The sequence below is a fragment of the Thamnophis sirtalis genome, unplaced genomic scaffold (genome assembly GCF_051295495.1).
Source record: "Thamnophis sirtalis isolate CommonGarterSnake01/CBP01778 unplaced genomic scaffold, rThaSir2_p1.2 scaffold_4, whole genome shotgun sequence".
In the NCBI taxonomy this organism is placed as follows: domain Eukaryota; kingdom Metazoa; phylum Chordata; class Lepidosauria; order Squamata; family Natricidae; genus Thamnophis; species Thamnophis sirtalis.
Genome location: NW_028261384.1, coordinates 22,049,491 through 22,064,306, shown reverse-complemented (window position 1 = coordinate 22,064,306; position 14,816 = coordinate 22,049,491). Strand labels below are relative to the sequence as shown.

General features: G+C 35.2%; 1 protein-coding gene across 3 annotated transcripts in view; it reads right to left on the bottom strand.

Annotated features, from left to right (window-relative positions):
* MPP7 (MAGUK p55 scaffold protein 7) overlaps positions 1-14,816 on the bottom strand; it is an 80,959-nt gene that overhangs the window by 50,680 nt on the left and 15,463 nt on the right. For 2 of the 3 annotated variants that reach the window (XM_087712585.1, XM_014075867.2), the window contains exons 2-3: positions 11,284-11,409; positions 3,089-3,207 (exon numbers count right to left, since the gene is read on the bottom strand). In XM_087712585.1, coding sequence (XP_087568711.1) covers positions 3,089-3,207; positions 11,284-11,320 — 156 coding nt within the window. In that variant the 5' untranslated portion in view covers positions 11,321-11,409. The remainder of the gene's footprint in view (positions 1-3,088; positions 3,208-11,283; positions 11,410-14,816) is intronic. The other variant, XM_087712586.1, reaches the window with a different exon arrangement.

The following is a 14,816-nucleotide window of genomic DNA, read 5'->3' as shown; positions in this document are numbered from 1 at the left end:
TGGATAGCCATTTGTCTGAAACGGTATACGATTTCCTGCCTAGGCAGGGGGTTGGACTAGAAGACCTCCAAGATCCCTTCCAACTCTGCTATTGCATTGTATTGTACTGTATATTAAGCAAAATTGTAAAGATATTTTTATATTTCAGTTCAGACATTTCTTAACAAGAATGCTAATTACAAACTAAGAGAACAAACGCCTGACAAATATTTGCTTTACAACTCTTCCTCAGACTCCAGATGGAAAGACCGAGAGCTAAAGACAGTGTAGTGCATTTGATACACGTAAATAATAAAATATGATAGCAGAATAGAATGAGATAAAAATCATCTTTACACAAAATAGCATCAAATAAATTAAAATACAGGAATTGAAATTTACTTGATAAACATGTTAAGAAGAAAATATGAGCGCTCAAAACGTGTTCTTCCACAAAATATATTCCTTGTGTTTTCAACAGTTCTAAAGATATTTATGACTGTCAATTGGCACTGAATACTGGAATACTGAACTTCCCATGACATTCTCTGAGGAATGATTGTTTTTATATTTTGAAACAACCATGCTAAATAGAAAAGGGTATTATTTAAATTAATGTCTACTTTGAGCCTTAGGGGCCTCTATCATGTAATTAAGAGACATTCATGTGGGAAAGATCTATCACAGCATATTAGCTAGGGCAGTAACAAAAAAAAAACTTTGGGATTCAGAAGAACAACTTCAGGAAGTGGGAGGAAAAATTCTAAACACATTCTGCATATGGGCTTTATAAAAGAACTGTACAAGATTACCATACAAACTGTGAAAAAAGATAATCCTATATACCTGTTTAAATTGTGGGGGGGAAATGTCATTAGATGACTATCAATAATTTAGGCTATTTTAAAGTACCAGACAAATTCAATGGTGATCAAGATGTTTTCTACCCCTCTGATCAAACATTACTCAATCATTGCTGGCAAGGAGTGGGGTTTGCTCTCACTCTACATTATAGAGTCTTGCCCTGTCGCTATTGGCGGGCATGGTCTTAGGGACTCTTTGGTTGGGCTGTTTCCCGTTGGCTTCTTTAGCAGTTTCTTAATGGCTAATTTGCCAGAGGGCCCACTCCTTACCAGCAACTAATGATGCTACCTAGTTTGGGTATTGAAACATCTGCAAGCTCAGAAAGCACCAAGGGTCCCTCATTTCAACCCTGAGCTATAAATATTCTTCTGTGTTGATTGGGCAAGATGTCTAATACTTTACAACCCTAAAAACTGCAAGAGCCACCTTTGTTATCTTTCCTTTTATTAGATTTGCATCTGGACTTATACCTTGAAGCAAAAAATGAGGTACACGGAGATAACATTTCCTCTTTTTTCCCCACAAAGCAACCCTCCGAGATTATGATGAACCAAGTTTAAAATTAACCAGGAAGCTTCCATCATTGACTATGGACTTGAGACTTGAGCCTGGGTTTCCCCGCACTCTCAGCCAAACACTTTAACTACTGCACCACATTGGCTCTTTCCAAATAATTAATATATAATTTAAATAAAAGATAAGTATCTTAATATCAGTGAATCTGCCAGAACAAAATTGGGGTGAAATAACTTGTCTGAAAGAGCCATTACATTACATGACTGTATCATCTGAAATATTCCATTTTGAATAAGTCTCCAACAATTAAAAATTTTCCCTTTTAAAAAAAATAAGAAGTGGTTCTTCCAGATTAGCCTTCTACTGAGTAGGATGTTAATCTTTAAGAGACATTTTAAGTGTTTTAATGATTGCAGTTACCATATAACGAGTAAACCATCTGGCCAAATGGAGTTAAAGATGCTTAGGCATCTTTCTGATGCAGTAATATATCCCAAAGCACTCCTTTACTGCAAACTAAGAAAAGATTTATCAACTCAGAACATCCTAAATTTACTGATTCATATTCTTTTAATTGTCTTCTGGCAGAAATGCAGTCATAAATATTGCCTTGTTACTTCCAGGATCATTGCCAGCCAATACATGCTAGCCAGCAGAGAGCTCTATGGGATCCTCACATCTGAAAAATTAGGAGACCTAGAGGATGGTGTTCTTAGCAGTAATCTCCTTGCTGTAGAACAATTTGACATCCCTCACCCTAAGTCAATATTCAGGAAACCATGAACACCATGATAAAAATTTCAGTTAAGTCAACTAGCAGCTTTGTGAGATGTTATTTGTTACTGTATTTTTACAACTGTAAATTCATTAGATTCCACGAATAAACAACATACAAATAATTTATAAATATATAAATGAGCATATAAAGAATTATCACAGTCTAAATGAATATTTTCCCCCTCTGTTTTCTGCTATATAAATGCAGATTTCTGCAAAAAGATAGGGACCCCAAATTTAGTATAAAGTCCAAGTAGCAGACTTGTTTTACACATTTCTTTAAAAGTCTAATTTCTAAACTAAAAGCTTCATGATAATTATGAAATCAAAACTGCAAATAATTTTGTAAATTATAAACTACAATATACATGGACAGCTACCAGTTTTGATTTTACATATCCATTAATCACTTCAATTGCTTCACTAAGCTTATTTTAGTCATACAAGTTTAGTATATTTATATACAAAATACAATCTTTGATGGATACAAGCCAATTAAAGAACCAACTATAATTTCAGTTGATTTTGTTAAAGGAAATTATTTTAAATTAATGTGGCTACTGAATAGTTGCCATACTTTACCTCAAAAATATATGCCATCTAATTTCTGCTGTGAACATTTGTTTATGTAAGCTAAACTCCAGGCCATGAATGTTGACCATGAAGGAGTTTCAGATTTCCTGCTACTAATTCATGCTGCCTCGTTCTAAACAAGGGCAAACATCATATGTTTGTTACATTAATGCATTCTGCCAAAACATCACTATTAAATGAAATCATTGCAATATTTTTGGTAGAAGCCTTTAACAACTTCCATCCCTCACAGAAGCACAGAAGCTAAACAAGGCTGTTTTGTTTCCACAGAGTAACTGATTCTTGGTATACTAGAGGTTGCTCAAAACGTTTTTCCATACATGTTTCTCAGAAAGAATGAGCATTTAGTGTGGTTTACCTTTACCAGAGAATGAAGGCTTTTTTCACCAAACATATCCCAGAGGAAGGTCATGTCTTCTTGGTTGTCCACATGTGGCTGCAGCTGGGCTGGCAATGAAGCCAGAAGCTCATACAGACCTATAAAGAGTAAATAGAACATAAAGTTAAAATTAAAATTAATTTCATTTAGCACACTGTTAAGTTTCTGCTTTATATCATTTTATATTGGGACAATTGAAGATATGGATATATTTAATAAAGCAATGAAGAAAATTTTAGTCTGTGTGGGTGTTAGATTAGGATTAAAAAAGAAACTGAAGTAGTGGTGTGGTATTCTTTCACTTTATTAACAGTGGCTAAAGTATTTATGGGTAATATATTTATTTAACACTGAAACAATAATTCATAAAGTTTTTTGGAAAGGGACAAAACCCAGAAACACATGCATTCCTTAGCTTAATCGTTATTCCAGTTCCCTTGATGTTGGAGTGAAATGAATCACGAACAGAAAAAACATCCTTGTAAGTATAGAAAATGGATAGGGTGGTTCCTTAAAAAGAGTTTGCGGTTTCTCTTAAATACTTCTGATACATTGCTTTTTAAAATCATCTTGGGTATAACAGATGCATGGATAAATAAGCTTCTGGAAAAAACCTTTGTACGTTTAATTTTTTATTGTTGCTGTTGTTAAAAAGAGTGCACCTGCAGAGCATTTCTCCAAACTCCTTCACAGAGATTAAAGCAGCGGCTGCCCCAGTTTGTTTAGGTCATGTCCCATGACAATTTCTTGAGACATGCAGTAGCATATAGGTTCAATACCAGGTAGCATAATATTATCCTTCAAAAAGCTGTCCAAAAAATATAATGTGATTTGCAGAACTTTCCCGCCAAGATTTGGCCTATTTATAGCATGTTTACCCAGTGGGGAATTTTTATGGCTAAAAGATACAATACTTCCCTGTCATAATCAAAGATGGCATGCATTGATGCCTTTTTGGCTAATCCAATATAGATGATCAACAATTATTTTTCTTTCATTGTGGCAATCCTGAATATACTAAAATATTATGTCTATTAAACAAGTGTGACTTTTATGATCAGACTAAGCACTATCCACGATAGAAATAGCTTTCCAAAGTAATCACCAAAGAAATACTTTTCCAAAATGATTGCCTATTAAATTATATTGTGTTACATTACATTGATTTTATTAAATTATACTGCCTACTAAGTTATAGTGAATGATCTATAAATGGGATCATTTCTCCTTGAAGATTATAGTTTAAACTCTTGAGTCAACACCATTGCACAATTTTCTGAGGCACTGGATGATGGTTCCAAAATTAATTGCAGAATTTTTTGGAAGCAATGTGCTGTTTTCCTGTCTTCCTGTTGTTATTTAATAAAAAATGCTAGGGGAAAAAATCCTTCCAGACATAATTTTCTATGGTCTTTTGTGAGGCAATGCTCATATTTCAAACTTTGATTTATTTTAAAGCTAATCTTCTTTATAGTAACTTTTAAGCATAAAAATAGAATGCCCACATCGCTGTAGCTTTTCCTAAATATAAAAAACACTGAATCTATACCATGAACCTCTTCCAACAGCGTTAGCACTAAAAGATTACAGGTTCAGACTTCAGGTCAGCCAAGTCACTTACAGAAGCAAAGCACTAAGTGCAAAGTTTATGTAAGAGCGATAGGCAACGAGGTGCCTTCCATCTGTTTCATATTATAGTTTTTGTAAGGCTTACTCAGCATGGCAATTGAAAAGTACTGGGAAGTACTAGATGGCTAAACCTACATGGATGCTACTTAAATATTTCAAAGTGAGAGGGAATCACATTTGTCTGAAGTATCTGCTGCGGCTTGCACTTCCTGCAACAGTTTCTAACACAGCAAGAACTCAGCAAAAGGAAATATAATATTGGATTGCTTTTTTACAACAGTAAATAATCCCTGCAGACAAAGAATTCTTCCTACCTCATCAGCTTAAAAGGATTTTCAGATAGGTATTAAATCTAAAGTGGCGCCAACTTACTTATGACCTTCCTTCCTTACCTACTTGACATTTTACTTTTAAAAAGGTCATTCTATTTTTAAAAAGGGAAGCTTATAATCAGCAAGTACCAAAACTTCAGAAGCAGAAGTTTAAAGAATACCTTTGGGACCCAAATGTTACAAAATAAAAATGAATGGCAGCTGCAGCCTAGGTTTGTTGGCATTACACTACCCATGAAAAGCTTGAAAGAAAGAAAAAAAATCAGAAATAATAATAATAAGCATCCTGCGAGATGGGATGACAGAAACTATTTTGTTAACTGTTGCTTGGATCAGGCCATATTTGTCATGACAGCCATTTGTGCAAGATCAAGCCCTTCTCACTCCTTTGAAAGAAAACAATAAAAGATTAGAAAAGGTAAGTATCAAGAGGGTATATGGCATGCTGTTAGGACTAGAAAACAGGAGATTCTTTTTCAAAGCTTTGCAAACATACTGCCATTGTTCAGAGGCAGAATGAATAAACAATACGTTTTAAAGCACGTCCAATGTCCTGCGGTTAGCACTGCACATATAATGTAGTAAACTTGCCCATCATTACTGATGTCTTCAGTGAGGAAATAAGAGGCTCTCCACAGGAGAGGAAAAAGGGAAACACTGCTGTGTTCTGTAAATTTGTATTTGCTTGAAATTAGTTTAACTGTTGTGAATTTTTAGTTTGGTAAAGTTAGAAATTCCTGGTGTCGTTTATAGGTCTAGAGTTTTAAAGTTCTCTAAGGGGTAGTAGAACCTGTTAAAGCAATTTAAGTTTTTGGTGTAGACTTCCTCTCTAGTATTGTTCTTTCCCTGGTGAACAGATCTATGTTAGTAACATCACAGAATCTTTTTCAGAACACTGGTAACAAAAACCCACCAAAATGTTTGAGAATGGGTTGTTACACGGAAGACAAACGTATGGCATATTTTGTATTATAAAAACCTGGTTTCACTCCAGTTTGAAGATTTCTGCCCTAAACTATCTAAAATGGATTAAGTAAGTAATTATGATTATTCAAAGAATCACAGAATATTAGAGTTGGAAGAATTATCATAGGTCATCTAGTTCACCCTACGTTCAATGGACAAGTCGACTAAGCCGGGTATGACTGCCATTTAACTCCCATTTGAAGACCTCCTGCAGGGGAGTCTACTGTTGTTGTGGACAGACGGTTCCACTGTTCAACAGCTTTTACTTCCTTTCTTTTATATCCATTTGTTCTTGCCCGCTCTCTGTTTCAATACATATATGTTCTTATGTTTCATATAACAACTTTTTACGTAATTGTTGACTACTATCACGTCCCCAAAGCTTCTTTTGTAGACCAGATATGTCCATGGTCCTTGAATCCTTCCTCATTATTATGGAGATTTCCTATGCAGATTTCTGCACAGCCTGGAAGATCATTTCTGAACCTTCTCCTAAAGGCGATTCATGCTCTTTTTTTGAAAGAAAAAAAGGGCCACTTTTCACACAAAAAAACAGACCGTTTTTGGGAGGTCTGCAGAGTGCAAAAACCTTTTTTTAAAATTTGCCTCTTCAAAATCTTGGTGCGTCTTATATTCCAGAAAGTACAGTATGTATGTATGTATGTATGTATGTATGTATGTATGTATGAATGGTGGGTTTCAAATTTTTTTAGAACCTCTTCTGTAGGTGTGGCCTGCTTTGTGGGATTGGCTTGCCAGTCATGTGACCGGGTGGGAGTGGCTTGCTGGCCATGTGACCGGGTGGGAGTGGCCAACTTGTAAAATGTGGTGAAACTCACTTAACGACACTCTTGCTTAGCAACCAAAATGTTGGCTCAGAAACTCTGGCATTTGAAGCACGCAAGTCTTAAAGCTGTCAAGTTGCAAGACCCTTGTACCCTTTAGAAAAAAATCCCCAGGGGTGTTTAAACTTGACAGCTTTAAGACTTGTGGACTTCAACTCCCAGAATTCCTCCTCTCACTCTTCATCTTGATGATGTGCGGATGGGCAGGGGGAGGGTGCTGGAACTGGTTCTAAACGGCACTGTAGATTTGTGGAACCTCTTCTATAAAAGAGGTTAGAACTGGCAGGAGCCCACCCCTGGTGTGTGTGTGTGTGTGTGTGTGTGTGTGTGTGTGTGTGTGTGTGTGTATGTATGTATGTATGTACAGTATACACACCCCTTTTTAATAAGTAAAATTTGGGATACATAGCTGGTGGACCAACTGGATATGCTACACTTTAATGTAGGCATCGTAGCAGCTACAGGGGAGGAAGGTCCTGTGAAAATCAAGGAGTAGGGTTATTTGTGTACTGATAATTCAACATTATTCAGAATCAACAAGGTAGGGAAGACATGTAAGAACTGGCTTCTGGAATTTCTTTCAATCTTTCTATCAGCAATGGTGGTAGAAAGTATCTGTAATTACTGCTGTGTAATGAAGTAGCATATATGCATATATTGTCATGATAGCTTCTAAGGGTATATGAATCTGTGTGCAATGTTCAGCTCTTGCTCACGTAGTCAAGCAATTTATCTTAGAGTAGGGGTGAGCACATTTTGAGCTGCCATTCAACTGCCTCTCCCACAGGGGTAATATTTTTTAATCCACAGCCCTGATAAGATCTGGGCCATTTTTCAAACTCATTTTTTCTTTCTCCAGCTTTTCCCATCATATCAAATTCTACATCATACTATTCAATCTTTGTAATTACTCTCTGTGATGTCAACTTATGAAGGCCACACAGCCAGCTGAGTTCAAACTCCCCTTTAATGTTCCAAATTTCACCCTCAAATGCTCCCATGTTCTTGACAAGTCCCAGAGCAAAGCACACGCGCATGCGCACACGGCAGCTCTGACTGTACCCACTCCAGCAAAACAAAGGAACAGGGAAATGAGTCTATGAACCAAAAACAATAAGCCCACAAGGTAAGGAACAAAGTACTGAGTCCATGAAGTCAGGAGGAAGAAAGCGGTCCTGCAAACTCCAAATGTCTGTACCGGCACACCAAACTCTACCAATTCAGCATTTGTTCCTGACAAATGCCCCTCCCCACAGTGTCTCCTTAAATCTCAGGCCTTGTGGAGAATGACAGGGCGCTCTCCTCCCAAGTCGTTGGGTTGACCTATGTTGTTCCTGTCTGTGCTTGGGGATCAGGAGGGGGAAGTCCTTGCTCATTGCCTAAGCTCTGTCGCTCCTCATGTCCACTGCTGCCCCCGTTCCTCTCTGCTAACAAGCCATCCCCATCCTGAGGGGCCCTGGGCTGCCTCGGTCTGCTCCTCCTCACATTCCTCCGAAGCCAATGAAGCTGCCCCCTTGATCGCCATCTGCTCTGGCTCTGGCTCGTCTTCCTCTGCAGATTCAGGCTCTGATGGGGGCATGGCATCCTCCCTGCTATTGGACTGTTAATCCCAAGTCCTTTAACACACTTCTCAACATTTGGTTAACTTAGAAAAATGAGACTCCTATTCACAGTACTCTTAGGATTTTCCTCAATTTTTAATTCATTTATGGTCCAGAAGCTGGTTTATATATTACATCAAAATGTAGCTACCCAGGCTGGAAAGCATATTTAAATTTTTAAATGTCCATTTTTGTTTTTAGAAATCTAAACAATCAACTACATGAAATACCCTCAGTCATCAGACTATAAATCAGAGCTTATCCACAGTCTATACATTCTTAGTGAGGCAGCTGCTTTTATATAGATATATTAGCTTTTATTAAGTTGAACTAAAAATAAACAAAATGATTTTTTTGGATTAGCACCCAATATGTATGATGGATATTATTTTGAATTATTTGAATCCTGCTTTAAGTAATATTAAGCCTGCTCTTGATTATATATTTTATCAAGTCTTCAATATATAAACTATTTAACAAAACCACATTTCATTGTTGCTTATAATTATACCATTGAGACACAGTTTGACAGCTCTCTTAAGAAGTTCCAGCAATGGAACTTTTGAAGTTTGATAGTACTGTATTTAGTTAGAAGTATTTTCTAATTTTATTTGTCACAGAAAAACTGCTTTTTTAATAATTACATCTGAAACCAAACAAATATTTGATTGGTTATTAACAGTAATTTATGTTGCCCATTTGAACTCATGCTGAATTGTTCATATAAAACATTTGGAGTACTTAACATTTAGGATATCTCAAACCTAACTTCTATATTAGCGGTTAGTAAGGCTAAAGGAAATTTGAGGGGACAAGGAAAATGCTTTGTCTATTACACTTACAATGAAATGGTAACAGCCTGCAACTAACTAACTAACTAACTAACTAACTAACTAACTAACTAACTAACTAACTAACTAACTAACTATATATATATGAAATAAACATAAGCATCTAGAATTACTGTTTATTTAAAAAGTGAATTATAGGATCTTTGAACTGATTCAGCAATTTTAGCCACAAAATCCAGTCCACTGATAGAAGTTTAACAGCAAAAGAACTTACATAGTTCTTCTGCTATTGAAAATGTATGTAACCTGTACTCAATATTCACTATAATACTGCTTTTATAAGCCTGAAGAAGTTTGCCTTAGCAAAACATGTAGCTTTTGGAAATAGTTTAATACAGGAACTTGCTGGGGACAGGATGAGGGCTCAGAGATAGTACCACATGGAACGGTAAACATTACCTACATTACATTTAAACAACTGATTTCTTGAATGATATTCTCACTGAATACATTGACACCTTTGCATATTTTGAGATGTATAATAAAATAGTTTTCACAAATACTGGAAAATGATCAACACAAAATATATTTTCCAATTTTAGAAACTAGTTTCTGTTACTACAATTTTCTACCTAAGTTTGAAAGTTCTTAGGAAAAGAATAAATGGCTAAAAAAATGGGAAAAGTGTTCACGTGGTAAACTACTCAAGAGTCCAGATGCTCAACATTCTTGACATCAGAATGGAAAATTTTACTATTAGTCTAGAGAAATTTAATATCACCATTTTTGTCATATCCTTCATAGCTTCATTATTAGTACAAATCTGTGGAAGCTATAAAATAGACCTAAACGATAAAAAAATATGGTCATTTTGTTCCATCCCTTTTATGTGTTACAATCATGTCTGGAAGATTTTAAATCAGTACAAGGATAAGTGGTTATCTCCTTTTATTTGTTAATTACCTTATCAGATTTTTGAACCAAGTCAGGCTACAATAACTTCAATGTTATTGTAACTTGTGGTAATGAACTCAAAGAACATATCACTAAGCCCACCAAATTTTTAATGAATAGGACAAAACCTATTAACTTGTAAATTTGCTATTTTCACATAGAATAACTAAAATTCAAGTAATATTTATTTCAGAAAGTTTTAAGAGTCCTATTTTTCAGAATAAAGAAGTCAGAAGATTCTTGTGTCAACTGACCCCATACTGCTTTTGTTTAGAGGCTATAATTAATTTTCTAAAATTCATAAGTGTTTTAAAAATGTTGAGCTCTACTATTAAGTTGCTTTAATTACAAAACAAGCATCTGTTAAGGAAGAAGGTGATAACAACCCATCTCTATATTGTTCCTAGAAGAACAATAAGGAAACTACAATAAGGAAGCCAACAAATTTTGAATTCAGAGTCCTTCAAATTTGAAATGCCCCAATTTGAATGTAAAAACAGCTGCTCTGATCATTGATTTTACCATTCTGAAAAAGGTTTGAGCTCCAAATAGTTCAAAATTCAAATACACCATGCATGCTTAATGAACATGTTCATGAAACCACTCAAAAATGTTGTGTGAGGTCTTTTTTTTTTACAATCTCTAAAAATACATGATTTAAAAACAATTTACTTGATTTAGTCAAGTTCAAATACAGCATGACGTAGGCTTATATAGTGTTATAACCAGCCAATTTTCCTTAAATTTTTAGTTAATTTTAAATTGGTTGATCTCACTGGTAGAAAAAAGTCACACTAAGCTTATTTCATTTACAAGGATTGGTTTCTTATATATAAAGCAATGAAGTGAAAGAGATCCACATATGGGATGTCATTTCTATAGGGGATATACATTTGAATTTATCTAGGTACGGATGTTTATCCTTACCCATATTTATGTTTACCATGAGATTTTGGATATAAATAGCTAGCTACATAGGAATTAATAACTAGTAAGTTATACATTACTAAATGAATTAATAAAAGCTAATTATGTACAGAAAACCAACAACCCTACCTGCATCTCCACTAGATCCAGTTGATAAAGCTGGCATCGTTAAGAATTTCGGCTAGAAGGCAGTAACTTCCCTTCAATTGTTGGCAGACACTTTCCTCAGTAACGTTTAGGCAATTTCAAAGTGCCCTGAAAAAAAAATACAAATATGGAAAAATAATATTACTAAAAACTGCAAGTGACTAAAGGGTAGCAATTTTAAATACATTTCTTTAAACCATTACAAGATGTCATTATAGGACCCTAAAATAGAGTATGCATTATTCTTAATAATGTTTCATTTATTCATGTGTATATATGGATGCAGTGTGTTTAGGGACATGCAAGGAAATCTTAACAATATTCCAATATCATCATAAACAACCGCCTGTTATGATCTGTACATTTTCAAAATCAGCTTGATTTTTGGGAAGTCATTTAAGGAAAAGTCCCTAGAATTCAGGTACTATAATTAGTTTTTCCACTTTCTAAAAGGGCTCTTAGAAAAAAAAATGGTACAATCACCTTGTTCCATTCTCAGTTATGTAGATTATATATAGCATGGACATTGGAAAGCAGCAAGAAACATATTTGTGGGCCAAGTCAGAAGTAATTACTACAACTACTACCATCAGACTAAAATATTAATATACTTCCAAAATATAGTTTATACTGATTGAAATCTTCTAAGTAGAATAATCACAGAGTTAAGAATGCAGCCAAAAGTATGAACTTTTTTTGGCATGTCAACAAAAACTAAGAATATATATATATCCCCAAGCTAACTCTAGCATTATATGTTCTCAGCTGGGAGATTTTAGCCACATTCATATTATATTACTTAAATTATTAGCATTAATGCATTGTGAATGATGCACCTTACTTGTTGTGTACTCTTTCCAAACAAGTGCAAATACGTAATTTTGGGTTTTCCTAAATAATTAGTTTCAGCATCTGAATACTCTTTTCTAACAGCTTCTAAAATAGTTAGGACTTATTTCATTTGCAACCTTGCAACCGTTTATACAACAGATGTTAAAACATTTTCAACTTGAGATTTTTTTAAAAATAGGAATACAGAACATTCAAGAGGCAGATGCCCCGTGTTATGGATTATTAAGTATGTTTTCTTGTGTGTATTTAATTCTGCACTGAATTATGGCTGTTATGCATATTTGCTTGTGTGTGCATAATTCTGCACTGAGTTATAGCTGTTACGCACAACTCAATTTATGCAACCTTGTATAAATATCTCTACAGATTAAGTTTTTAAAACTTACCTGAAATCAGGCCAAGGACAGAGCGTACAAGCGTTGCAAAGCATCAATTCACTTTTCCTGGTATAAATGTAACATGCACATAGCAAAGCCAAAAAAATAAAATTTTAAACTCGGACCCAAAGATATAGAGTTATTCAGGAATCAGAATGCTAATTGAAATCAATCAACTTTTCATTATTTCTCACTGGACTGTTTATTAGTTTGTTAGCTGTCGTTGGGTTACCCCTCCCCAAAGTTAATAACATTTATTTAAAAATGAAAGTCGTATGAAATTAGAAAATAACTAGTATGAAGAATAGATACTATTTACTATTTTTATTCTGGTTAAAATCTGTAATAGTTGCTTTCAGAATCTATTATTTTAAAAAGCTATGTGGTATTCAGCAGTGTATATGCAGTACAGTACCTTCTGAAATCATTACCAGTAAAAAGCTTAAAATTAAATAAATATCCCCACACACACAAAACACATAACAAGTTACATTTTTAACTGAAATTTCCTTTGGCGGAACTGGTTTAAAATACTTTATTTTGCAGCAGAATACTTATGGTTTTGCTAACTACTCCTCAGAATGAATTTGCTACAACACAGAAATACCAGCTGTTATAGTATGTTCTAAGAGGGATTATCAAATATTCTTCAACTGAAGTTCAATATGTTTTTCCATAAAAACACAGCCAAAAGCCAGGAATGTAAAAGGAATATCAACTGCACCTGAAGCATTTACAGTGCCCAATAGGACTGTTAAAACCAGACATTTAAAGGGCTTAAAAAAAAACCAGAAAGAAATCTCATTATTCCAGTTATATCTTGTTTCTATATCACACTGTATCAGATTCTTCTGGCAGCTACCATGTGGAAACAGTGAAATATGTGTAGTTCAACAGAATGTTGAATTTCCACCAGGCCCTTAGTAACCTCTCAGGCTCCTGTAGTACCTATGCCATCTAGTGGTTAAGTGGGCTTGTGCAACATCTTCTTATAAAGCCATAATTGGAAGGGGTTTTTGCTGCTACCTGCTGCTCAATGAAAGAATCCAAATCAAAGCATTCAGATGATTCGGATACTATCTGAATATATCCAGAGAAACAGTTGATTGCCACCTTTAATATCTGATACAGCAGTTGATCAGCTTTAAATGCTGCATACAGGAAACTTTGACTTACTATTTTTTGTGTGTGAATATTTAGTTATAAGGTATTCCCCTCGCACATATGTGCTAGTCGTTCCTGACTCTAGGGGGTGATGCTCACCTGTTTCAAAGCCAAAGAGCCAGATGTCCAAAGATGTCTCCGTCATGTGGCCGGCATGACTATAAGCAAAATGCACACTGAACGCTGTTACCTTCCCACCAAAGATGGTCTCTATTTTTCTACTTGCATTTTTACATGCTTTTGAACTGCTAGGTTGGCAGAAGCTGGAACAAGTAACAAGAGCTCACTCTGTTACGCGGTGCTAAGAATTCGAACCGCTGACCTGCTGACCTTTCTGATTGACGAGCTCAGTGTCTTAGCCACTGAGCCACCGCGTCCCTATTTAGTTACAAAGGCACTGAAAAAAGTGACTTGTGACTGTTTTTCACTTACATCCATGGTGACATAATCAAATTTCATCTTTGGCAAGTGGCTCATATTTATGAAGGTGCCAGGTTCATGTGATTATCTTTTGTGACCTTTTGATGAATAAAATCAATGGGGAAGCCAGATTCACTTTATAACCGTGTTGCTAACTTAACAACTGCATTGATCCACTAAACAACTGTGGCAAGAAAGATCATAAAAAGGCGCTAAACTCACTTATCAACTGTCTCATTTAGCAATGAAAATTTTGGGCTCATTTGTGAGTTCATAGGTCAAGGACTTTCTCTGGTGTTTTTTTTCCTCTTATTATTTTTTTCTCTAATATTCAACCTGTAATCTGCTTCCTTGAATTTGGATCATTACTCCATCATTCCCTCTGTGGTAATAGGTTGCTGTCTTCTTAGAAGACTTGAAAAGTGCCATCTTCTCTTTCCTCAGTCAACTTCATTCAGGATATTCCATTTTTAATTTTTGGATTATGTTATCATCAGGTTATTCTAACTTCTAATGATATATAGATTTTCTGAAAGACAATCTATTCTTAACTTGGTCTTTCAGGTCTTCCAATGGTGGATTCCTTGCTATTGTAATGCGAGTCCGTCCACTTTTTTCTCCTCTTGCCCTCCAAGTATCAAGCCTTCTCCTGATAGCCAGGTCTTCGCATGTGTCCTCAGTAGGATAATTTGAGTGAGATTT